A 24,316-nucleotide genomic window follows, 5' to 3' on the forward strand; every position below is an offset into this window, starting at 1 on the left:
GACCATCCTCCAGCTGCTTGCCAGCAAAGATAAGGCGTTGCTGGTCCGGGGGGATGCCCTCCTTGTCCTGGATCTTGGCCTTGACATTGTCGATGGTGTCAGATGACTCCACCTCAAGCGTGATGGTCTTGCCGGTGAGGGTCTTGACGAAGATCTGCATGCCTCCCCGAAGGCGGAGGACAAGGTGAAGGGTGGACTCCTTCTGGATGTTGTAGTCAGCGAGGGTGCGACCATCCTCCAGCTGCTTGCCAGCGAAGATGAGACGCTGCTGGTCCGGAGGAATGCCCTCCTTGTCCTGGATCTTGGCCTTGACATTGTCAATGGTGTCGGAGCTCTCAACCTCAAGGGTAATGGTCTTGCCTGTGAGGGTCTTCACGAAGATCTGCATCTGCAGAGAAGAATCCCGAAACAGAATGGTTAGGTTCAAGAAGCAGACCAAGCAAACTGATATGACAAATACTAAAACATAGATAAGCTTCTATATCACGCCGTAGAGATTAAACAAACAGGAGTAGCATATTTTTTCACTTAAGAGAAAAAAACATACGGTAGGTGCATGCTCATGACGACAAAAAACTAAAAATTATGATCCAACGTAGCTGTCAGACATAATTTAGCCTAGCTTTTTCCAAGAAAAATCAATCTACAGATGGTAGATAATAAACAAACGGTAGCAGCATATTTTCTTCATTGAAGAGAACCTAACAGACGGCACGTGCAAGAAGATAAATTATCTCAAGGATTCCACATAGCTGTCGGACATGCTTATATCAAGCAAAGGAAGAAGCCTAGCTTTTTCAGAGGAAATTCAACTAACAATCCTAAGCCTAGGTTAGGACTATCTCGGTAGAACAAGAATATGACCACGAGCTGCAGATCAGGCAGATTATGCGGCTACCATTTAATTCAATCATAAAGAGTTATGCGAATCTATCACGCAGGAGCGGACGAACTAGTACGGCTTAATAAGGAATTAATTGACCGAGAACACGAACAGATCTGCCCCTTCAATCAATCTACACACAAAAATCCCTAAGAATTAGCCAGAGCTTCGCAGACCTAACACGCGCGAATAGATCGGACAACACGAATCGTTCCCAAAGTATCAGATCGCAGCAGAAACCGACGAAATTCCGCAATTCTACAAACTCCAACCATCTAATCAACGCAGATCTAGACGATACATGGAGAGGGGAAGCAATCGCCGTACCTTGAGGCGGTGGGGGAGGAGGATTCGACGAGCCTGGGGTCGATCGGAGACGAGATTGGCTGGGGATTTGTTGGTTCCGTTCGTGGGAGCTGTGATGAGGATTGGAAGGAGGGGAAGGGGGTGGGTATTTATTTATGCCGGCTGGTGACGGGCCCGGGCGGAGAAGGAGAAGGAATCCCGTGCCGTGACGTTTCCGTCCGTTGGGCGCGTATGTGTGGTGCTCGTCTCCGCCACGCGATCCCCACGAAGTATCCGACGGTCGGGGAGGGTTCGAGAGAGGACGGTCGACCGGTTGTCCCTCGCGCGGGGTTGACGGCCGTGTCGGTGACGCGTATGCCCAATGGGCTGGTTATGCGTGATTGTAATTGAGCATTCATTTGCCTCAATCAGCTAAAAAAAATGCCTCAAAAAAAAAAGTTAAGCATCCATTGCCCTCAAGAAAAAAAGTTGAGCATTCACATTGCTAACTACTAGATCGGTCGAGGGTGCTGGTCCCAACGATATGGTCAACCGATGGAAGATCAAACGGCATGATGTATTAGTATGAAGGCAAGTTTTAGCACATGTAACAGAACAACCGATTATCTGGCCGGTTCAAGAGTAAGAAGAAACATTCAATATGTGCCAGAAGAGTAACATCATCAAGTTAAACATGGGCATGAGACTATCGAAGTTAACCCGTGCCAGAAGCAAGGCAGCATCCACTACGGTCATACAAATAGAAAACTAATTAGCTAACATTAAGTTCAGTAATATGAGCAGAAACATAAGAGAGAAAAAGCCAACAATGGCAATGGAGGCGATAAAACTACGAAGCCATAGTTAGGCATACAATAGATAGCTTGGTTCAGTTGCCTCTGTGAGTGCCATTCCATATGAACTTGATGTGAATAGTTTGTGAGATAGATGACCACAAAATTACTTTTGTATAGGCAATGCACTTGAGATTTGCTTTTAAGACAGATCGGGATCGTGCCAAGGCGCGAGGGTGCCGGTCCGAACATTTTAATCAAACAGGTAATGCTAAGTTAGTAGGAATCTAGGTTTAGCATATGCATTCTTACAGGATAACAATTGTGATAGGAGCGAGATAGGGAGCACGCGCATTGCCCAGTCCAGACGTAAAATCCAAATCAATATAGTATGCAATCAATGCACGGTTCAACACCCAAAGCAATGCACCATGAATTTCCCAATCAAAGTAAATATCACGCAATACAATTGAGGCGCATCAAGCTCGGCACAAAGAAATAGACCAAAAGCAACATTTAATATATCAGATCAGAGCAAGTGATATAAATAGAAAGGAATGCATTCCACAGATCAAAAACCATTCATAATAATTAGAGCATGTAATTTATATCGAAAGAGACCGACACCTGAGTAGCGCATAGGGCAAACAAAACACTGAAAGCGGAACGTTTATACAGGAGGCTAGTGACAATCAGATACCAGTCTACACAAGTTTTAAGGATGATAAAAGTCCATGCTAACTAATAAATCTAGCGTGCATTGTTACAACAACAGATATCTATAGTGACCAAAAAGGAACTATTAGGAAGATGAGTTTAGTAAACTGGCATCAAGCAATTCTGGCATATTTCCTTCAAAGAAGTTCAGGGAGTGTGTGTATACAGTAGCACTACACGGGTATGAATTATAGAAATACATAGCTGAGCACCATCATGAGAAATTTTTGGCAATGGGAAGATCCGTGTCTCAGGACTCAGTAAAATATAATGCATTTTAGCCTAAATATATACACATAAAAATGAGTGGATCCTTCTATCGAAGGTCACAATAAATAGCAGTTGAACTCAATATGTTACTTAGAAAAATTTCTTGGTAGAACATGTACAAAACATTCATGAAGCCCTCTAGTTTCATAGGGAACAGCGTAATCAATAAACAAAGCTCACTGAGCACTAACTATGGTGTAGGGCAAAATACTAATAAATAGTATATATGTAGATTAGTTAAGAGTCCATGAAGGAACTATAAATAACACACATCAGCAGATTAAGCAAAGGCAATGTGAGTATTCAGAAAAGAGAGGGAAGCAACAATCACATGCATGGGATGGAGGGAGAGAGTAGAAATCAACTTAGCTTTTGTGGCATCAAATCCAAAGAGAGTACACAACATCCTTTGTTCTTCCCCCATCTATCTCCCATTCCGCGTCTACTCAATAACAAAATAGGTGGCACATAAGCCAATCAGCATATTATGGGAGGATGATCTTGGAGGAAACGTGAAATTTAGACACATCATATTACATACTCTTTTATGATGAATATTGCTAATAAGATCTCGTCACAACTACATTTATAGCAAAACAGGTTGAATTTTGAACCTGTTGGTACATGAGATCTATGGTTGTAAGCCATTTTTTTGCCGGGAGATATTACCAACGTCAATACAGGTAGTTACGAACAAAATGGTTGTAAGCCATGTTTACAACTCAAAACTCACGAATTTCTCTCTATGATTTAGAGAGAAACATTCAACATTTTAACTTACCTGAACATGGATCAAGTATCTAAAATTATTACTTTTCAAATGAAGTATCTAAAACTATATATTTTCTAGGGAAGAATCTACAACCGTCGCTCAGGTGAGGAAATAATCCACGCAAACTACGGGGATATAAAGGTCATATCCTAAAAGTGGTGGTACACAACAAGAGAAAGATTATATATTGAACATAAAAGATTTTTCTGGTAGCAATGGTGGAGGAGAATATTAAACATATTTGATTAAGCTTTAGAGAGGGTGTGGACCATAAATTATTCGATCAGAAATTGCCAGTATATCAAATACAGTTTCGAGGCTTTCCAAGACATTGGTTATCTTGCTGTGAACACTGGAACAGAGAAAGCGCCAACTAAGGTAGAGAAAAAAGAAGAATAAAGATGCTACCTGCAGGCTGCAACAGTTGTAGCATGGAGGTGGCTGTCCGCATGGATGGGTTCACAGCAGCGGTGCAGGGCAGAAGAGGTCTTGGCTGAGGCAGAAGCACAGTTGGAGAAACTGAATAACCAAGACTGAGAAGGGAATCACACGGCTCTGATTTATCAATTTTACCACTTCGGTCATGGATAAAACCTCTCAAATATAGACTACACACAACAATAAGAAATGGAAATGCAAGGTTAATAAGTACTTCATTAGATCAGATGATTAGCCCCCAAAGTAAAGGAAACTTGAAGCCACAGCCACTCACCCTCTATAATGCATGAGTTGTTGCCTCGTCGACATCGTAGATTGCTTGAACAACCTAATACAGCAGATTAAGTACATAAATGAATGTTCTGAAAGACTCAAAAAACTGCTTGCTAGTGCACGCAATAAGATTTTATGCAATTTGGTTCCAACAAATAAAGTATGTACATGCACCAGCTGTTTAGGATCTGAATCATTGTTTGAGAGCATATTTTCGTTCTCATATTTTTTTTTGTCATCCAAAGCGACTGAACGGCGCATGCCATAAAGAGGGTGTATTAATAAAATCTATCATGTCTATAATGGTAGAACTGAACCAAAATAGAGGCATTTTAAGCACCAGAATAAAATGTTAATCCCAACTAAACACACTGATGCACTTGGTTCAGAAATAGAGGTAACAAAAATAGGTGCACAAAAAAATGATAGTTCGGTAGATGATATATCAAAACTGAACTTTTGGCGATAGTTTAATAGTTAGAAGAAAAGCCTGTCTTTCCACTTGTTTATTTGTCCACTTAAGTAAATGCTCTGTTCTTCCATCGTAAATAAAGCATCATTGCATGCCAATGCACACCACTGCTTGATAAACTAATAGTAGCAGTACAACACTTCAGTTCTGTACATTATTAGGTTTCTGACAGAAATTGTAATTAAAATAAATCAAAAGAGAGACTAATCTTTCACGTGAGAAGAACCTCCTGTATTTGTAGCTTTCAGTTTTGCAGTAACAAACATGACAACTATGAACCGAAGATACACATCGATGCTTTTGAAGTGCTTAGTTGTTTAGCTTCAACAAACTGACTAATATTATGAGCTTTCATGAGAAGTATAGTACATACCATGATGCTTGCCTTATAGACCATGATACCTCCGGTGTAAGAGCCCTTCTATACCCTGAGTATGTGACGCCTCTCAAAGAGAACAAATGACCTGCAGGCTGCACACAACCACACGTAAGATGGATCTAAGCAACCAATCACTGACAACAACCCACAAGAAATGGCGAAGAACTTGGTAGCCTTGGCGCCCGTGACGCGCCTGTCTCCATTTGTAGGGACAGTTTGGGACACGGCCACCGGAGAATTAGTGAAGCGTTGTCCATCCCCTCTCAATCCTTCAGTTTGGGGGCACTGGTGGTGGGAACCGTGAAGTTTGCGAAACACGCACCTGGGTCGGCGATGGCGAACCATTCGACGTAGATCCTCGGGTGGTCCTTGGAGCAGCCCACGGGGTGCAGGTGCTCGTCTCATCACCTGTGCCATGGGGTTTATAACTACTTAATATTGGATATAAACAGCAAATATAAAAAAAGCTACCAATGTAACCAGTGTAAAATACAAAGCATGGATCTTTTGCTGCTGTTACCAACTTTCTTTTCGTAATTTTGCAAGAAATAGGAAAACAGAAGTACTGCCTAGGATCTTACTCCAGAGGTCCCTAACCCAACCAATTAAACACATTTTTGCCTCCTGGTATGATGGCTTAATGAGATGAGGATGATTTCATTTAAATAATAGGTCAAGGAGGGCTCACATAACCAAGATTGGTGATTGGGAATATCTGGTGCATAATATTAGCATATATAGTTTACTGATGTATTTTTTTGTCCAAGAAGAAAAGGCTTGACCATTGCATATGTTCTCTAAACTTTATGCCCATTTTTCATCAGAACATAACAAAACTAAACCCTGCTCGTATTTCGATAGCGGGTGGTTTACTCTTAGATTTCAAAACTTTGTACCTTCAGACAACAAATGTACCAACGATCGAATGTACCTTCTGCCCACAACCTAGGCGTCGAGGTAGAAGGGTTCTCTAATCAATCAAGCAAATGGAAGAACATGCTGCACCAAAGAGAACTGTTTTTTAGGGAGCCATACACGCATAAAACCTAATAAGTAAAATAAATAAGGTGGATAAATTGGCTACCTGAACACCGAAGATGTGCTAAGCATACATGTGAGGCAGCAATCCATGACAAGCATAGTACCTGCAAAACAAATTTCCTCATATGATTCAGATCATATAAGTCAAAAGTAGACCCATTTGATAGTTCCTATGATAGAAGAATGCTCAACAGATCATTGTAAAGATATTAACATATATACTGGTGAATCTGCATCCCAGGTTGATGTTGCTTCCCCAAGCCGGAAAACACCACTATAGCCTTTAACCATGCCTTGATATCTTCAAATCACGAAAACATTGGGTCAGGAAATAAGCTTTAAGTTAACAAAATGCTAGTGTAGGGGAGACGAGTACGATGTCATCAGTCCAGTTCTTCGGAATGCAGATGATATTATTCCAAGTCATAACAATCAAGAATAACTTGAAATTGAAATGTGATAATTGAAAGGAAGATTGTTCCAGCAACCCTCACGGTTTCCCCGAAAAGAGAAGATAAGAAAGTATGTACCTATCAACAACTTTGGTTGCTTTGCCCACACAAACAATCAACAATCCAGTGGCCATAGGATCCAGAGTACCATCATGGCCAACCTGCATCATAGCTACCATAAACATGTGGGTTGAGCAAAAACCACACACCATGAAAACTGTGAGGTCACCTTTTGCACTTTCACCAACCGCCGTAGTTTTCCACAAACAGTAAATGAGGTCCACCCTGAATTCCGTTAAAAAAAGAGTCCATTTTGAGCTAGTAGAAAGACAAATTCAGCATCATTGTCAATGACATTTCTTTTACTAATTACACGACTTGAAGAAAACTGGTCAAATAGAAGGTCCTGCTACGGTAACAGGACATTGTAATGTATGTACTCACATAAAAAAATCAGTAATTCAAAATGCCAAACCGAAACTACATAAAGCATGAAGTCTAGATCAGGACCATATTATGGAAAAGTTCCTGAACCTGCAATGGTACATATGAAGGAAATATGCCCTAGAGGCAATAATAAAGTTATTATTTATTTCCTTATATCATGATAAATGTTTATTATTCATGCTAGAATTGTATTAACCGGAAACATAATACATGTGTGAATACATAGACAAACATAGTGTCACTAGTATGCCTCTACTTGACTAGCTCGTTTATCAAAGATGGTTATGTTTCCTAACCATGGATAAAAGAGTTGTCATTTGATTAACGGGATCACATCATTAGGAGAATGATGTGATTGACTTGACCCATTCCGTTAGCCTAGCACTTGATCGTTTAGTATGTTGCTATTGCTTTCTTCATGACTTATACATGTTCCTGTAACTATGAGATTATGCAACTCCCGTTTACCGGAGGAACACTTTGGGTGCTACCAAACGTCACAACGTAACTGGGTGATTAAAAAGGAGTACTACAGGTGTCTCCAAAGATACATGTTGGGTTGGCGTATTTCGAGATTAGGTTTTGTCACTCCGATTGTCGGAGAGGTATCTCTGGGCCCTCTCGGTAATGCACATCACTATAAGCCTTGCAAGCAGTGTGACCAATGAGTTGGTTACGGGATGATGCATTACGTAACGAGTAAAGAGACTTGCCGGTAACGAGATTGAACTAGGTAATGGATACCGACGATCGAATCTCGTGCAAGTAACATATCGATGACAAAGGGAACAAAGTATGTTGTTATGCGGTTTGACCGATAAAGATCTTCGTAGAATATGTAGGAGCCAATATGGGCATCCAGGTTCCGCTATTGGTTCTTGACCAAGAATAGTTCTAGGTCATGTCTACATAGTTCTCGAACCCGTAGGGTCCGCACTCTTAAGGTTTCGATGACAGTTATATTATGAGTTTATGAGTTTTGATGTACCGAAGGAGTTCGGAGTCCCGGATGAGATCGGGGACATGATGAGGAGTCTCGAAATGGTCGAGACGTAAAGATCGATATATTGGACGACTATATTCGGAGTTCGGAAAGGTTCCGAGTGATTCGTGTATTTTTCGGAGTACCGGAGAGTTACGGGAATTCGCCGGGGAGTATATGGGTCTTATTGGGCCATACGGGAATAGAGGAAAGAGGCTGAAAGGAAGGAGGCGCGCAGCCCCCCTCTGGTCCGAATTGGACAAGGGGTGCGGCCCCCTTTTCCTTCCTCCTCTCCCCCTCTTTCCCCCTTCTCCTACTCCAACAAGGAAGGAGGGAGTCCTACTCCCGATGGGAGTAGGACTCCCCTTGGCGCGCCCCCTCCTAGGGCCGGCCTCCTCCCTCCCTTGCTCCTTTATATACGGGGGCAGGGGGGCACCTCTAGACACAACAACAATTGATCCCTTGGATCTCTTAGCCGTGTGCGGTGCCCCCCTCCACCATAATCCACCTCGATAATATCGTAGCAGTGCTTAGGCGAAGCCCTGCGTCGGTAGTACATCAAGATCGTCACCACGCCGTCGTGCTGACGGAACTCTCCCTCGACACTCGACTGGATCAGAGTTCGAGGGACGTCATCGAGCTGAACGTGTGCTAGAACTCGGAGGTGTCGTAGTTTCCGTGCTTAATCGGTCAGGCCGTGAAGACGTACGACTACATCAACCGCGTTGTTCTAACGCTTCCGCTTTCGGTCTATGAGAGTACGTGGACACACTCTCCCCTCTTGTTGCTATGCCATCACCATGATCTTGCGTGTACGTAGGAAATTTTTTGAAATTACTACGTTCCCCAACAGTGGCATCCGAGCCTAGGTTTTATGCGTAGATGTTATATGCACGAGTAGAACACAAGTGAGTTGTGGGCGATACAAGTCATACTGCTTACCAGCATGTCATACTTTGGTTCGGCGGTATTGTGAGATGAAGCGGCCCGGACCGACATTACGCGTACGCTTACGCGAGACTGGTTTCACCGTTACGAGCACTCGTGCTTAAAGGTGGCTGGCGGGTGTCTGTCTCTCTCACTTTAGCTGAATCGAGTGTGGGTACGCCCGGTCCTTGCGAAGGTTAAAACAGCACTAACTTGACGAACTATCGTTGTGGTTTTGATGCGTAGGTAAGAACGGTTCTTGCTAAGCCCGTAGCAGCCACGTAAAATTTGCAACAACAAAGTAGAGGACGTCTAACTTGTTTTTGCAGGGCATGTTGTGATGTGAAATGGTCAAGACGTGATGCTATATTTTATTGTATGAGATGATCATGTTTTGTAACCGAAGTTATCGGCAACTGGCAGGAGCCATATGGTTGTCGCTTTATTGTATGAAATACAAACGCCCTGTAATTGCTTTACTTTATCTCTAAGCGGTAGCGATAGTCGTAGAAGCAATAGATGGCGTAATGACAACGATGCTACGATGGAGATCAAGGTGTCGCGCCGGTGACGATGGTGATCACGACAGTGCTTCGAAGATGGAGATCACAAGCACAAGATGATGATGGCCATATCATATCACTTATATTGATTGCATGTGATGTTTATCCTTTATGCATCTTATCTTGCTTTGATTGACGGTAGCATTTTAAGATGATCTCTCACTAATAATCAAGAAGTGTTCTCCCTGAGTATGCACCATTGCGAAAGTTCTTCGTGCTGAGACACCACGTGATGATCGGGTGTGATAGGCTCTACGTTCAAATACAACGGGTGCAAAACAGTTGCACACGCGGAATACTCAGGTCATACTTGACGAGCCTAGCATATACAGATATGGCCTCGGAACACGGAGACCGAAAGGTCGAACGTGAATCATATAGTAGATATGATCAACATAGTGATGTTCACCATTGAAACTACTCCATCTCACGTGATGATCGGACATGGTTTAGTTGATATGGATCATGTAATCACTTAGAGGATTAGAGGGATGTCTTTCTAAGTGGGAGTTCTTAAGTAATATGATTAATTGAACTTTAATTTATCATGAACTTAGTCCTGGTAGTATTTTGCAAATTATGTTGTAGATCAATAGCTTGCGTTGTTGCTTTCATATGTTTATTTTTATATGTTCCTAGAGAAAATTGTGTTGAAAGATGTTAGTAGCAATGATGCGGATTGGATCCATGATCTGAGGTTTATCCTCATTGCTGCATAGAAGAATTATGTCCTTAATGCACCGCTAGGTGACAGACCTATTGCAGGAGCAGATGCAGACGTTATGAACGTTTGGCTAGCTCAATATGATGACTACTTGATAGTTTTGTGCACCATGCTTTATGGCTTAGAATCGGGACTTCAAAAACGTTTTGAACGTCATGGACCATATGAGATGTTCCAGGAATTGAAATTAATATTTCAAGCAAATACCCGAGTTGAGAGATATGAAGTCTCCAACAAGTTCTATAGCTAAAAGATGGAGGAGAATCGCTCAACTAGTGAGCATGTGCTCAGATTGTCTGGGTACTTCAATCGCTTGAATCAAGTGGGAGTTAATCTTCCAGATAAGATAGTGATTGACAGAATTCTCTAGTCACGACCACCAAGTTAGTAGAACTTCGTGATGAACTATAATACAAGGGATGACGAAAACGATTCCCGAGCTCTTCGTGATGCTGAAATAGACGAAGGTAGAAATCAAGAAAGAGCATCAAGTGTTGATGATTGACAAGACCACTAGTTTCAAGAAAAGGGCAAAGGGAAAGAAAGGGAACTTCAAGCAGAATGGCAAGCAAGTTGTCACTCCCGCGAAGAAGCCCAAAGCTGGACCAAAGCCTGAAACTGAGTGATTATACTGCAAAGGAAATGGTCACTAGAAGCGGAAATGCCTTAAATATTTGGTGGATAAGAAGGATGGCAAAGTGAACAAGGGTATATTTGATATACATGTTATTGATATGTGCCTTACTAGTGTTTATAGTAACCCCTGAGTATTTGATACTTGTTCGGTTGCTAAGATTAGTAACTCGAAACAGGAGTTACATAATAAACAGAGACTAGTTGAGGGGAAGTGACGATGAGTGTTGGAAATAGTTCCAAGATTGATATGATCATCATCACACACTCCCTATATTTTCGAGATTAGTGTTAAACCTAAATAAATGTTATTTAGCGTTTGCGTTGAGCATGAATATGATTTGATCATGTTTATTGCGATACAGTTATTCATTTGAAGTTAAAGAATAATTGTTATTTTGTTTACATGAATAAGACCTTCGATGGTTATACACCCAATGAAAATAGTTTGTTGGATCTCGATCGTAGTGATACATATATTCATAATATTGATGCCAAAAGATGCAAAGTTGATAATGATAGTGCAACTTATTTGTGGCACTGCCGTTTGGGTCATATCGGTGTAAAGCGCATGAATAAACTCCATAAAGATGGATTTTCAGAATCACTTGGTTATGAATCATTTGATGCTTGCGAACCGTGCCTATTGGGCAAGATGACTAAAACTCCGTTCTCCGGAACAATGGAACAAGCTACTGACTTATTGGAAATAATACATACCGATGTATGCAATCCAATGAGTGTTGATGCTCGTGGCAAGTATCGTTATTTTCTGACCTTCACAGATGATTTGAGCAGATATGGGTATATCTACTTGATGAAACATAAGTCTGAAATAGTTGAAAAGTTCAAAGAATTTCAGAGTGAAGTGGAAAAATCATCGTAACAAGAAAATAAAGTTTCTGCGATTTGATCGCGGAGACAAATATTTGAGTTACGAGTTTGGTCTTCAATTAAAACAATGCGGAATAGTTTCACAGCTCACGCCACCTGGAACACTACTACGTTATGGTGTGTCCGAACGTCGTAACCGCACTTTATTGGATATGGTGCGATCTATGATGTCTCTTACTGATTTACCACTATCGTTTTGGGGTTATGCATTAGAGACAACTGCATTCACGTTTAATAGGGCACCATCTAAATCCATTGAGACGGCACCGTATGAACTATGGTTTAGCAGTAAACCTAAGCTGTCGTTTCTTAAAGTTTGGGGCTGTGATGCTTATGTGAAAAAGTTTCATCCTGATAAGCTCAAACCCAAATCAGAGAAGTGCGTCTTCATAGAATACCCAAAGAAAACTGTTGGGTACACCTTCTATCACAGATCCGAAGGCAAGATATTCGTTGCTAGAAATGGATCCTTTCTAGAGAAGGAGTTTCTCTTGAAAGAAGTGAGTGGGAGGAAAGTAGAACTTGATGAGGTAATTGTACCTGCTCCCTTATTGGAAAGTAGTTCATCACAGAAATCTGTTCCTGTGACTACTACACCAATTAGTGAGGAAGTTAATGATGATGATCATGAAACTTCAGATTAAGTTACTACAGAACCTCGTAGGTCTTCCAGAGTAAGATCCGCACCAGAGTGGTACGGTAATCCTGTTCTGGAAGTTATGTTACTAGACCATGACGAACCTACGAACTATGAGGAAGCGATGATGAGCCCAGATTCCGCGAAATGGCATGAGGCCATAAAATCTGAGATATGATCCATGTATGAGAACAAAGTATGGACTTTGATTGACTTGCTCAATGATTAGCAAGCCATGTTAAATAAATGGATCTTCAAGAGGAAGACAAACACTGATAGTAGTGTTACTATCTACTAAGCTCGACTTGTTGCAAAATGTTTTCAACAAGTTCAAGGTGTTGAATACGATGAGATTTTCTCACTCGTATTGAAGCTTAAGTCTGACTGAATCATGTTAGCAATTGCCACATTTTATGAAATCTGGCAAATGGATGTTCAAACTACATTCCTTAATGGATTTATTAAAGAAGAGTTATATATGATGCAACCAGAAGGTTTTGTCAATCCTAAAGGTGCTAACAAATTGTGCAAGCTCCAGTGATCCATCTATGGACTGGTGCAAGCATCTCAGAGTTGGAATATATGCTTTGATGAGTTGATCAAAGCATATGGTTTTATACAGACTTTTGAAGAAGCCTGTATTTACAAGAAAGTGAGTGGGAGCTCTGTAGCATTTCTAATATTATATGTGGATGACATATTGTTAATTGGAAATGATATGGAAATTCTGGATAGCATGAAAGGATACTTGAATAAGAGTTTTTCAAAGCAAGACCTCGGTGAAGCTGCTTACACATTGAGCATCAAGATCTATATAGATAGATCAAGACGCTTGATAAGATTTTTCAATGAAAACATACCTTGATAAATTTTTGAAATAGTTCAAAATGGAACAGTCAAAGAAGGAGTTCTTGCCTGTGTTACAAGGTGTGAAGTTGAGTAAGACTCAAGACCCGACCACGGCAGAAAATAGAAAGCCATTCCCTATGCATCAGTCATAGGTTCTATAAAAGTATGCCATGCTATGGACCAGACCTATTGTATACTCTGCCCTGGTTTGGCAAGGGAGCACAATAGTGATCTAGAAGTAGATCATTGGACATTGGTCAAAATTATCCTTAGTAGAATAAGGATATGTTTCTCGATTATGGAGGTGATAAAAGAGTTCGTCGTAAAGAGTTACATCGATGCAAACTTTTACACTGATCCAGATGACTCTAAGTCTCAATCTGGATACATATTGAAAGTGGGAGCAATTAGCTAGAGTAGCTCCGTGCAATGCATTATAGACATAGAATATTTGCAAAATACATACGGCTCTGAATATGACAGACCCGCTAACTAAAGTTCTCTCACAAGCAAAACATGATCATACCTTAGTACTCTTTGGGTGTTAATCACATAGCAATGTGAACTAGATTATTGACTCTAGTAAACCCTTTGGGTATTGATCACATGACGATGTGAACTATGAGTATTAATCACATGCAGATGTGAATATTGGTGCTAAATCACATGGCGATGTGAACTAGATTATTGACTCTAGTGCAAGTGGGAGACTGAAGGAAAGATGCCCTAGAGGCAATAATAAAGTTATTATTTATTTCCTTATATCATGATAAATGTTTATTATTCATGCTAGAATTGTATTAACCGGAAACATAATACATGTGTGCATACATAGACAAACATAGTGTCACTAGTATGCCTCTACTTGACTAGCTCGTTTATCAAAGATGGTTATGTTTCCTAACCATGGACAAAAGAGTTGTCATTTGATTAATGGGATCACATCATTAGGAGAATGATGTGATTGACTTGACCCATTCCGTTAGCCTAGCACTTGATCATTTAGTATGTTGCTATTGCTTTCTTCATGACTTATACATGTTCCTGTAACTATGAGATTATGCAACTCCCGTTTACCGGAGGAACACTTTGGGTGCTACCAAACGTCACAACGTAACTGGGTGATTATAAAGGAGTACTACAGGTGTCTCCAAAGATACATGTTGGGTTGGCGTATTTCGAGATTAGGTTTTGTCACTCCGATTGTCGGAGAGGTATCTCTGGGCCCTCTCGGTAATGCACATCACTATAAGCCTTGCAAGCAGTGTGACCAATGAGTTGGTTACGGGATGATGCATTACGTAACGAGTAAAGAGACTTGCCGGTAACGAGATTGAACTAGGTAATGGATACCGACGATCGAATCTCGGGCAAGTAACATACCGATGACAAAGGGAACAAAGTATGTTGTTATGCGGTTTGACCGATAAAGATCTTCGTAGAATATGTAGGAGCCAATATGGGCATCCAGGTTCCGCTATTGGTTATTGACCAAGAATAGTTCTAGGTCATGTCTACATAGTTCTCGAACCCGTAGGGTCCGCACGCTTAAGGTTTCGATGATAGTTCTATTATGAGTTTATGAGTTTTGATGTACCGAAGGAGTTTGGAGTCCCGGATGAGATCGGGGACATGACGAGGAGTCTCGAAATGGTCGAGACGTAAAGATCGATATATTGGACGACTATATTCGGAGTTCGGAAGGTTCCGAGTGATTCGTGTATTTTTCGGAGTACCGGAGAGTTACGGGAATTCGCCGGGGAGTATATGGGCCTTATTGGGCCATACGGGAATAGAGGAAAGAGGCCGAAAGGAAGGAGGCGCGCAGCCCCCCTCTGCTCCGAATTGGACAAGGGGTGCGGCCCCCTTTTCCTTCCTCCTCTCCCCCTCTTCCCCCCTTCTCCTACTCCAACAAGGAAGGAGGGAGTCCTACTCCCGATGGGAGTAGGACTCCCCTTGGCGCGCCCCCTCCTAGGACCGGCCTCCTCCCTCCCTTGCTCCTTTATATATGGGGGCAGGGGGGCACCTCTAGACACAACAACAATTGATCCCTTGGATCTCTTAGCCGTGTGCGGTGCCCCCCTCCACCATAATCCACCTCGATAATATCGTAGCGGTGCTTAGGCGAAGCCCTGGGTCGGTAGTACATCAAGATCGTCACCACGCCGTCGTGCTGACGGAACTCTCCCTCGACACTCTGCTGGATCGGAGTTCGAGGGATGTCATCGAGCTGAACGTGTGCTAGAACTCGGAGGTGCCGTAGTTTCGGTGCTTGATCGGTCGGGCCGTGAAGACGTACGACTACATCAACCGCGTTGTTCTAATGCTTCCGCTTTCGGTCTACGAGGGTACGTGGACACACTCTCCCCTCTCGTTGCTATGCCATCACCATGATCTTGCGTGTACGTAGGAATTTTTTTGAAATTACTACGTTCCCCAACAACATATACATCTGAATTCAAATGTACCACATCCATCTAACCCACCCATTCTGAAAAAAGGCCGCAAGTATGCATTTACACACACTGCATCTAGATAAAAAGGTGGATTGGTGGTATGCATCTATGGGCTGCTAATTAGCATCGCCATCTGAGACTGAGAGCATTCATCAATGTGGAAGAGAGCGTGTCACCTTTGGGCTTGTCGATGAGCACGACGGTCCCTGTCGGCCCGTCCCACCTTGGCGGCAGCTCCGTCCTCGTGCTCGCGAGGTGCGGCCGCGGCCAGTCTTCTTCCTCCCTCTCTGCATCCCGCTTCACCTGCCTCGGTGCCCCTCCCAACACCGCCTTCTTCTTTGCCGCTTTCGAAGCGTCTCGGCCTTCCCCTCCTCGGGCCCTTTCTTTAGGGCCCTGAAGAACTCCTCCACCTTCCTCTCCAGCACCTCCCTCTTGTCTGCCCCCTCCTTCTTCCCGAACTCATTGGTTTCTAGGGTTAGGGGAGGGGTACAGCGGGAGGGGAGGAGGAAGCAAGCAAGGGAGGAGGCGGCGGGGCGGCACGGCGGGGAGGCGGGAGGAAGGAGGAGAGGGCGGTGGCGTGAGGAAGGAGGAGAGGGCAGCGCGGTTGCGGGAGAAGGGGGCGGCGGCTAGGCCGGCCTCGTCGTGCGCGGCCCCCATCTCTCTAGATGGGCGGCCTGAGGCCGGGGATGGGCGCCCGGGCGAGCGACAGCGGCGGCGTCGGCGGCAGGGCAGGGAGGCTGGCGCGGGTAGGGTCTGGAGGGGGGAGAGAGGTGAGGGCGCGGTGGGTGTGCGGGAGGAGCGGGCACGAGTGCGGGAGCGAGCGAGGGAGGAGGCGGCTAGGTCATCTCCAGAGGAGCCACTGTAATTTATACCCCACAACACGAAATGACCGAAATGCCCCGGTGGGGGCATGGTATTCACATTTTAGTGCCATTACTATTCATTCCAGCAGTGTCCATCTCAGATCCGATGGTGCAGGTCATCTGAGAGCTTGATCCGACGGCCCAGATCCGATCAAGCAACCAGATCCGACGGCCAGGAATGCCAAATGGCTGTGGTGCGGGATGAGGAGCTTCTATTCTTATCTCTGGATTGTAGAACCGGCTGCGTGTGCGAACCAACCTGTGGTATTCTCAACCCATTAGGGTTCAAATCTTGATGCTCTCATTTATTCCTGAATTTATTTCCAGATTTCTGGCGATGCGCATTCATTGGGATAAGATGTTCCCGTCGATGATGAGGTGCCTACGGTGACTTCGTAAATTTCAAGATGATATGCCGGCTCAGTCTTTCGAAGGTGCTCATAGGGGTAGGGTGTGCATGAAGGAAATATGCCCTAGAGGCAATAATAAAGTTATTATTTATTTCCTCATATCATGATAAATGTTTATTATTCATGCTAGAATTGTATTAACCGGAAACATGATACATGTGTGAATACATAGACAAACATATAGTCACTAGTATGCCTCTACTTGACTAGCTCATTAATCAAAGATGGCTATGTTTCCTAACCATAGACATGTGTTGTCATTTGATTAATGGGATCACATCATTAGAAGAATGATGTGATTGACATGACCCATTCTGTTAGCCTAGCACTTGATCGTTTAGTATACTGCTATTGCTTTCTTCATGACTTATACATGTTCCTGTAACTATGAGAAATATGCAACTCCCGTTTACCGGAGGAACACTTTGGGTACTACCAAACGTCACAACGTAACTGGGTGATTATAAAGGAGTACTACAGGTGTCTCCGAAGGTACATGTTGAGTTGGCGTATTTCGAGATTAGGTTTTGTCACTCCGATTGTCGGAGAGGTATCTCTGGGCCCTCTCGGTAATGCACATCATTATAAGCCTTGCAAGCAATGTGACCAAATGAGTTGGTTACGGGATGATGCATTACGGAACGAGTAAAGAGACTTGCCGGTAACGAGATTGAACTAGGTATTGGATACCGACGATCAAATCTCGGGCAAGTAACATACCGATGACAAAGGGAACAACGTATATTGTTATGCGGTTTGACCGATAAAGATCTTCGTAGAATATGTAGGAACCAATATGGGCATCCAGGTCCCGCTATTGGTTATTGACCGAGAATGGTTCTAGTTCATGTCTACATAGTTCTCGAACCCGTAGGGTCCGCACGCTTAACGTTACGATGACAGTTTTATTATGAGTTTATAAGTTTTGATGTATCGAAGTTTGTTCGGAGTCCCGGATGTGATCACGGACATGACGAGGAGTCTCGAAATGGTCGAGACATAAAGATTGATATATTGGAAGCCTATGTTTGGACATCGGAAAGGTTCCGGGTGAAATCGGGATTTTACCGGAACACCGGGGGGTTACCGGAACCCTCTCGGGGGTTAATGGGCCTTAGTGGGCCATGAGGGAGAAGAGGAGGGCCGGCCAGGGCAGGCCGCACGCCCCTCCCCACTAGTCCGAATAGGACAAGAAAGGGGGGGGGGGCGGCGCCCCCCTTTCCTCTTCCCCCCCTTTCCTTCTCCACCAAGGCAAGAGGGGGGAGTCCTACTCCTGGTGGGAGTAGGACTCCTCCAGGCGCACCCCAAGGGGGCCGGCTGCACCTCCCCCTCCCTCCTTTATATACGGGGGCAGGGGGGCACCCCATAAAACACAAGTTGATCTACGGATCGTTCATTAGCCGTGTGCGGTGCCCCCCCACCATATTCCACCTCGGTCATATCGTCGTGGAGTTTAGGCGAAGCCCTGCGCCGGTAGAGCATCATCATCATCACCACGCCGTCATGCTGACGGAACTCATCCCCGAAGCTTTGCTGGATCGGAGCCCGGGGATCGTCATCGAGCTGAACGTGTGCTGAACTCGGAGGTGCCGTACGTTCGGTGCTTGGATCGGTCGGATCGTGAAGACGTACGACTACATCAACCGCGTTGTCATAACGCTTCCGCTTACGGTCTACGAGGGTACGTGGACGGACACTCTCCCCTCTCGTTGCTATGCCATCACCATGATCTTGCGTGTACGTAGGAATTTTTTTGAAATTACTACGTTCCCCAACAGTGGCATCCGAGCGTAGATTTTATGCGTTGATGTTATATGAAAGAGTAGAAGACAAGTGAGTTGTGGGCGATATAAGTCATACTGCTTACCAGCATGTCATACTTTGGTTCAGCGGCATTGTGAGATGAAGCGGCCCGGACCGACATTACGCGTACGCTTACGCGAGACTGGTTTCACCGCTACGAGCACTCGTTGCTTAAAGGTGACCGGCGGGTGTCTGTCTCTCTCACTTTAGTTGAACCGAGTGTGGCTACGCCCGGTCCTTGCGAAGGTTAAAACAGCACCAACTTGACAAACTATCGTTGTGGTTTTGATGCGTAGGTAAGAACGGTTCTTGCTAAGCCCGTAGCAGCCATGTAAAATTTGCAACAACAAAGTAGAGGACGTCTAACTTGTTTTTGCAGGGCATGTTGTGATGTGATATGGTCAAGACGTGATGCTATATTTTATTGTATGAGATGATCATGTTTTGTAACCGAAGTTATCGGCAACTGGCAGGAGCCATATGGTTGTCGCTTTATTGTATGAAATGCAAACGCCCTGTAATTGCTTTACTTTATCACTAAGCGGTAGCGATAGTCGTAGAAGCAATAGATGGCGTAACGACAACGATGCTACGATGGAGATCAAGGTGTCGCGCCGGTGACGATGGTGATCACGACGGTGCTTCGAAGATGGAGATCACAAGCACAAGATGATGATGGCCATATCATATCACTTATATTGATTGCATGTGATGTTTATCCTTTATGCATCTTATCTTGCTTTGATTGACGGTAGCATTTTAAGATGATCTCTCACTTAATAATCAAGAAGTGTTCTCCCTGAGTATGCACCGTTGCGAAAGTTCTTCGTGCTGAGACACCACGTGATGATCGGGTGTGATAGGCTCTACGTTCAAATACAACGGGTGCAAAACAGTTGCACACGCGGAATACTCAGGTCATACTTGACGAGCCTAGCATATACAGATATGGCCTCGGAACACGGAGACCGAAAGGTCGAACGTGAATCATATAGTAGATATGATCAACATAGTGATGTTCACCATTGAAACTACTCCATCTCACGTGATGATCGGACATGGTTTAGTTGATTTGGATCACGTGATCACTTAGATGACTAGAGAGATGTCTGTCTAAGTGGGAGTTCTTAAGTAATATGATTAATTGAACTTAAATTTATCATGAACTTAGTACCTGATAGTATTTTGCTTGTCTATGTTTGTTTGTAGATAGATGGCTCGTGCTGTTGTTCCGTTAAATTTTAATGCGTTCCTTGAGAAAGCAAAGTTGAAAGATGATGGTAGCAATTACACGGACTGGGTCCGTAACCTGAGGATTATCCTCATTGCTGCACAGAAAAGTTACGTCCTGGAAGCACCGCTGGGTGCCAGGCCTGCTGCTGATGCAACTGACGACGTTAAGAACGTCTGGCAGAGCAAAGCTGATGACTACTCGATAGTTCAGTGTGCCATGCTTTACGGCTTAGAACCGGGTCTTCAACGACGTTTTGAACGTCATGGAGCATATGAGATGTTTCAGGAGTTGAAGTTAATATTTCAAGCAAATGCCCGGATTGAGAGATATGAAGTCTCCAATAAGTTCTATAGCTGCAAGATGGAGGAGAATAGTTCTGTCAGTGAACACATACTCAAAATGTCTGGGTATAATAATCACTTGATTCAACTGGGAGTTAATCTTCCTGATGATAGTGTCATTGACAGAATTCTCCAATCACTGCCACCAAGCTACAAGAGCTTCGTGATGAACTATAATATGCAAGGGATGAACAAAACTATTCCCGAGCTCTTCGCAATGCTAAAAGCTGCGGAGGTAGAAATCAAAAAGGAGCATCAAGTGTTGATGGTTAACAAGACCACCAGTTTCAAGAAAAAGGGCAAAGGGAAGAAGAAGGGGAACTTTAAAAAGAACAGCAAGCAAGTTGCTGCTCAAGAGAAGAAACCCAAGTCTGGACCTAAGCCTGAAACTGAGTGCTTCTACTGCAAGCAGACTGGACACTGGAAGCGGAACTGCCCCAAGTATTTGGCGGATAAGAAGGATGGCAAAGTGAACAAAGGTATATGTGATATACATGTTATTGATGTGTACCTTACTAATGCTCGCAGTAGCACCTGGGTATTTGATACTGGTTCTGTTGCTAATATTTGCAACTCGAAACAGGGACTACGAATTAAGCGAAGATTGGCTAAGGACGAGGTGACGATGCGCGTGGGAAATGGTTCCAAAGTCGATGTGATCGCGGTCGGCACGCTACCTCTACATCTACCATCGGGATTAGTTTTAGACCTAAATAATTGTTATTTGGTGCCAGCGTTGAGCATGAACATTATATCTGGATCTTGTTTGATGCGAGACGGTTATTCATTTAAATCAGAGAATAATGGTTGTTCTATTTATATGAGTAATATCTTTTATGGTCATGCACCCTTGAAGAGTGGTCTATTTTTATTGAATCTCGATAGTAGTGATACACATATTCATAGTGTTGAAACCAAAAGATGCAGAGTTGATAACGATAGTGCAACTTATTTGTGGCACTGCCGTTTAGGTCATATCGGTGTAAAGCGCATGAAGAAACTCCATACTGATGGGCTTTTGGAATCACTTGATTATGAATCACTTGGTACTTGCGAACCGTGCCTCATGGGCAAGATGACTAAAACGCCGTTCTCCGGAACTATGGAGCGAGCAACTGATTTGTTGGAGATCATACATACTGATGTTTGTGGTCCAATGAATGTTGAGGCTCGCGGCGGGTATCGTTATTTTCTCACCTTCACAGATGATTTGAGCAGATATGGGTATATCTACTTAATGAAACACAAGTCTGAAACATTTGAAAAGTTCAAAGAATTTCAGAGTGAAGTGGAAAATCATCGTAACAAGAAAATAAAGTTTCTACGATCTGATCGTGGAGGAGAATATTTGAGTTACGAGTTTGGTCTACACTTGAAACAATGCGGAATAGTTTCGCAACTCACGCCACCCGGAACACCACAACGAAATGGTGTGTCCGAACGTCGTAATCGTACTTTACTAGATATGGTGCGATCTATGATGTCTCTTACTGATTTACCGCTATCGTTTTGGGGTTATGCTTTAGAGACGGCCGCATTCACGTTAAATAGGGCACCATCAAAATCCGTTGAGACAACACCTTATGAACTGTGGTTTGGCAAGAAACCAAAGTTGTCGTTTCTTAAAGTTTGGGGCTGCGATGCTTATGTGAAGAAACTTCAACCAGATAAGCTCGAACCCAAATCGGAGAAATGTGTCTTCATAGGATACCCAAAAGAGACTATTGGGTACACCTTCTATCACAGATCTGAGGGCAAGATTTTCGTTGCTAAAATCGGATCCTTTCTAGAGAAGGAGTTTCTCTCGAAAGAAGTGAGTGGGAGGAAAGTAGAACTTGATGAGATAACTGTATCTACTCCCTTGTTGGAAAGTAGTTCATCACAAGAACCGGTTCCTGTGACAACTACACCAACTAGTGAGGAAGCTGATGATATTGATCATGAAACTTCAGATCAAGTTTCTACTGAACCTCGTAGGTCTACCAGAGTAAGATCCGCACCAGAGTGGTACGGTAATCCTATTCTGGAAGTCATGTTACTTGACCATGATGAACCTACGAACTATGAGGAAGCGATGATGAGCCCAGATTCCGCAAAATGGCTAGAGGCCATGAAATCTGAGATGGGATCCATGTACGAAAACAAAGTATGGACTTTGGTTGACTTGCCCGATGATCGGCAAGCCATTGAGAATAAATGGATCTTTAAGAAGAAGACTGACGCTGATGGTAATATAACTGTCTATAAAGCTCGACTTGTTGCGAAAGGTTTTCGACAAGTTCAAGGGGTTGACTACGATGAGACTTTCTCACCCGTAGCGATGCTTAAGTCTGTCCGAATCATGTTAGCTATTGCTGCATTTCATGATTATGAAATTTGGCAAATGGATGTCAAAACTGCATTCTTGAATGGATTTCTGGAAGAAGAGTTGTATATGATGCAACCAGAAGGTTTTGTTGATCCAAAAGGTGCTAACAAAGTGTGCAAGCTCCAGCGATCCATTTATGGACTGGTGCAAGCATCTCGGAGTTGGAATAAACGTTTTGATAGTGTGATCAAAGCATATGGTTTTATACAGACTTTTGGAGAAGCCTGTATTTACAAGAAAGTGAGTGGGAGCTCTGTAGCATTTCTGATTTTATATGTAGATGACATATTATTAATTGGAAATGATATAGAATTTCTGGATAGCATAAAGGGATACTTGAATAAAAGTTTTTCAATGAAAGACCTCGGTGAAGCTGCTTACATATTGGGCATCAAGATCTATAGAGATAGATCAAGACGCTTAATAGGACTTTCACAAAGCACATACCTTGACAAAATTTTGAAAAAGTTCAAAATGGATCAGGCAAAGAAAGGTTTCTTGCCTGTGCTACAAGGTGTGAAGTTGAGTCAAACTCAATGCCCGACCACAGCAGAAGATAGAGAGAAAATGAAAGATGTTCCCTATGCTTCAGCCATAGGCTCTATCATGTATGCAATGCTGTGTACTAGACCTGACGTATGCTTAGCAATAAGCTTGGCAGGAAGGTACCAAAGTAATCCAGGAGTGGATCACTGGACAGCGGTCAAGAACATCCTGAAATACCTGAAAAGGACTAAGGATATGTTTCTCGTATATGGAGGTGACAAAGAGCTAGTCGTAAATGGTTACGTTGATGCAAGCTTTGACACTGATCCGGACGATTCTAAATCGCAAACCGGATACGTGTTTTTATTAAACGGTGGAGCTGTAAGTTGGTGCAGTTCTAAACAAAGCGTCGTGGCGGGATCTACATGTGAAGCGGAGTACATAGCTGCTTCTGAAGCAGCAAATGAAGGAGTCTGGATGAAGGAGTTCATTACCGATCTAGGTGTCATACCTAGTGCATCGGGACCAATGAAGATCTTCTGTGACAATACTGGTGCAATTGCTTTGGCAAAGGAATCCAGATTTCACAAGAGGACCAAGCACATCAAGAGACGCTTCAATTCCATTCGGGACCAAGTCCAAGTGGGAGACATAGAGATTTGCAAAATACATACGGATCTGAATGTTGCAGACCCGTTGACTAAGCCTCTCTCACGAGCAAAACATGATCAACACCAAGACTCCATGGGTGTTAGAATCATTACTATGTAATCTAGATTATTGACTCTAGTGCAAGTGGGAGACTGAAGGAAATATGCCCTAGAGGCAATAATAAAGTTATTATTTATTTCCTCATATCATGATAAATGTTTATTATTCATGCTAGAATTGTATTAACCGGAAACATGATACATGTGTGAATA

General features: G+C 43.2%; 1 protein-coding gene and 1 long non-coding RNA gene across 2 annotated transcripts in view; both read right to left on the reverse strand.

The window, feature by feature from the left end:
• The window catches only part of LOC123046348 (polyubiquitin), a gene marked incomplete in the record, with an annotated part of 2,279 nt that extends 860 nt beyond the window's left edge, over window positions 1–1,419 (reverse strand). Inside the window, 2 exon segments of the mRNA XM_044469679.1 lie at window positions 1–388; window positions 1,211–1,419. Coding sequence (XP_044325614.1) covers window positions 1–388 — 388 coding nt within the window.
• A 5,125-nt stretch (window positions 1,420–6,544) lies between these two features.
• Window positions 6,545–16,108, reverse strand: LOC123041786 (uncharacterized). Its single transcript, XR_006418633.1, has 4 exons — window positions 16,065–16,108; window positions 7,006–7,061; window positions 6,855–6,937; window positions 6,545–6,625 (listed from the first exon to the last, which is right to left on the reverse strand). It is a non-coding gene; the product is annotated as an uncharacterized lncRNA (long non-coding RNA).
• Window positions 16,109–24,316: the final 8,208 nt, after the last annotated feature.

Source organism: Triticum aestivum, chromosome 2B, assembly GCF_018294505.1.
Source record: "Triticum aestivum cultivar Chinese Spring chromosome 2B, IWGSC CS RefSeq v2.1, whole genome shotgun sequence".
NCBI classification, from domain to species: Eukaryota; Viridiplantae; Streptophyta; class Magnoliopsida; order Poales; family Poaceae; genus Triticum; species Triticum aestivum.